This window comes from Portunus trituberculatus, chromosome 46 (genome assembly GCF_017591435.1).
Source record: "Portunus trituberculatus isolate SZX2019 chromosome 46, ASM1759143v1, whole genome shotgun sequence".
Taxonomy (NCBI): domain Eukaryota; kingdom Metazoa; phylum Arthropoda; class Malacostraca; order Decapoda; family Portunidae; genus Portunus; species Portunus trituberculatus.
Window position 1 is genome coordinate 29,354,891 of NC_059300.1, and position 2,844 is coordinate 29,357,734.

General features: G+C 40.7%; 1 protein-coding gene across 2 annotated transcripts in view; it reads right to left on the minus strand.

Annotated features, from left to right (window-relative positions):
• The window catches only part of LOC123520143 (meiotic nuclear division protein 1 homolog), a 24,170-nt gene continuing 21,326 nt past the window's right edge, over window positions 1-2,844 (minus strand). Inside the window, exon 6 of one of the 2 annotated variants that reach the window (XM_045282087.1) lies at window positions 1-345. In XM_045282087.1, the coding sequence (XP_045138022.1) occupies window positions 301-345 (45 nt within the window). In that variant the 3' untranslated portion in view covers window positions 1-300. The remainder of the gene's footprint in view (window positions 346-2,844) is intronic. The other variant, XM_045282085.1, reaches the window with a different exon arrangement.

Genomic DNA, 2,844 nt, shown 5'->3' on the forward strand with positions numbered 1-2,844 from the left:
AAAGTAAGATTGGATAAGTGTAGATATGGAGACGGGGCCACATGAGCATAAAGCCCAGGCCCTGTAAAACTACAACTAGGTAAATACACACACACAGTGTCGGTGATTGAAATTGCGACCTTCTGTTAAAAAGCACGGTGAACACATCTAAACTCTAAACACTACATATTCAAGATGCTCTTGCCTATCTAAAAATTGTGAATGCCTGCATCCCTGGGATAAATGTGTGATCATGTGGTAGCAACACCACTTCAGCACTTCAAGGTCACATCTAGTTGCTAGATGTCCAGTTTCCCGCCCTCACATTTGTCGCAGTGTGAAGACAATAGCTGTCCGAATTTTGTTCTGAAAGACAAATATAGCCAGAACCATCATAAGCAAGACAAAGAGGACCGGCATCATCCCCGTTAAGCAAGCAGAAGTGAAAATCAACTAAATTTTTGCTTGTATTGGTTGCCATATGGCAACTATTCTCCATGTCATTGCTACCAGTATAGGAATGCGCCACCTGAGTGAAGATGGTGTTCCCCAGCCCAAATTGTGCATTCAAGCTATCATATTGAAGTCCATGGTAATCATACTAAGCATTAGATGTTAATAAAGGAATAAATGTAGTAAATTTTCTATTCATTATCCATCATATTTTCCAGGTATGTTGTGAATATCTGGATTGGCATTGGTCAACCATCAACACTGTACATACACACACACACATATATATACAGGCAACCCCAGCTTAACAAAAGTGTTATGTTCCTAAACAACCATTCGTTGCGTAAATTTTCGTTAAGCAAACCAATTATAACAAGTTTGATCCCTGACTTGAACTTCCATTGAGAGTAAACAAAGCAAGAGTGCATCATAGTACAGTAAAAGATTTAATGAAAGTAAAAATTACGAAGTTAAACATTTAAGCAGTTTAATTCAAGACTACATCATTATAATGTACACTAATGTATATATGTAACTTTATAATGTTGATGATCTTAAATTAATGAAAGGAGGGAGAGTGCAGTGGAAAAAGCGCTAGCTGGTAACCTGTGGAATGTAAACAAAGGGCGCATCATTGTACCGCATACAAAACTTATGTACCACATTTCCATAAGGCTTTCCATTTTCTTCATTGCAGAGTCACGAGTTCAGGTGGTTCTTTTAGCTTGCAAGGAAGATACATTCTCACCAGCCTTCTTAATAGAGTCTGCTGACTTGAAAATAGTAGAGACAGTAGATGGAGTCAAGTCATGGTAGTGAGCAATGCTATTAGTTTTCTTGCCTCTCTCGTGTCTGTGAATAATATCCAATTTCACTTCGAGAGTAAGAGACTTCCTGGTCTTCTTAGCAACGCTAGGCGACATTGCAGGGCTGGTTACAGTGCATTTTGGTGGCATGTTGTGCAAGGGAAGACGAGCTCCTGCTGGACTCTGTTATTGTTTAGAACTAAGAGTGGGGAAGGGTAGGGGAGTAAGTGGTGTGCATTTTGTCCATGAGAGTCGCTGGTGTATTCAAAAGCCTGTCGGCTTGTGCGATACGGGGCGGCTTTCAAACTTGGAAAAAATTACCTGGATAAAATTTCATTAACCCTTCCTTATCGCAAGACTGTTTTGTGGTATGTGCGTACCACGCGCAAAAGCGACCTCGTGGTACGTGCGTACCACACCAGTACATTTCCGTGTATAACCGTGGCCTGAGTGCGGATTTTGCCTTTTTCATGCTCCACGTGGTTCATTATAAACAAACAAACACTGGAGGCGTTATTTTTAGCCACCCCAGTGTAACAAAACCACCCCCCCCACTAGCCAATCAATATCGGAGTTAATTTTTCATGCATAAACTATAAAGCCAATCACTATTCTTTGACATATATTATTCCCACAGTCCCTCCAAGAACATCAGTTCTCTATTATCGGCGGTGGTGAAACTGTTCTATTGCCTCTAGTTAGAGATAATGGCATCTGCTTCGTGTAGCAGCGATGAGGATTATCATAATTATGAGACAGATAGTGAGGATATACTGGAAGACTCTCCAGATGAATATGATTCAGACTATGATCCTGAAAAAGAAATAGGAGTGATAGTGACAGCAGTGTTGAAACCCTCTCGGCAAGTGAGGGGGAGCAGCCTAGTTATGACTGCCTCAGGGCCACCCTCACCAGGTGCAGAGTGTGTAGTGCTGAATTTATGATTAGTGCACAATTTATGATTATGTTTACGTTTTTTTTTTTTTTATTAATAAAATGACAAAAATATGTTTAAAAAAAAGTACATAACACTGAGTTAGAAAGAAATATAATGTGTAGATCTGGCCGTGAGGCACGTGTGCACACGGGCAGGGGGCTGCGGTATAGGAGGGGAACGCTTTGTTTATATCGGGGGGTGGCTGCGGTAAGGAAGGGGTTAAAGCGAGTTTGGTGTTCGTTATACGAGCAGATGGTAGTAAAAGGAAACATTCGTTGTAGTGACATTTTGTTGTGTGAACGTTCGTTAACCCTTTCAGGACGCAAATAGGTTTTTGGGTCATATCTGTGAGCCGCAAATACGGCTGAAAAATCAAGGTTTGCAAAAATGAAAAAAAATAATCTCATGCATAATAGTGTTACGCATCTACTGTAAAAAATTTAGGTATCTACTCTCACTGGAAAGTGGTGCATTAATGATGGGAAGTTGGCTTTCTGGTGGTACGATGTGCGCTGTGAGTATTGTCATCATAGCGGGTGGTTATTTTCCGCCGCAACTTGTGCAGGTGTTCTTACTAAATTACACAGAATTTTCTGCCTGATTTGAACTGAAGTTGCTCAGAACTGCTCCAGAATGTGCTAGGGTAATGATTTTTCACACCTGTGTATA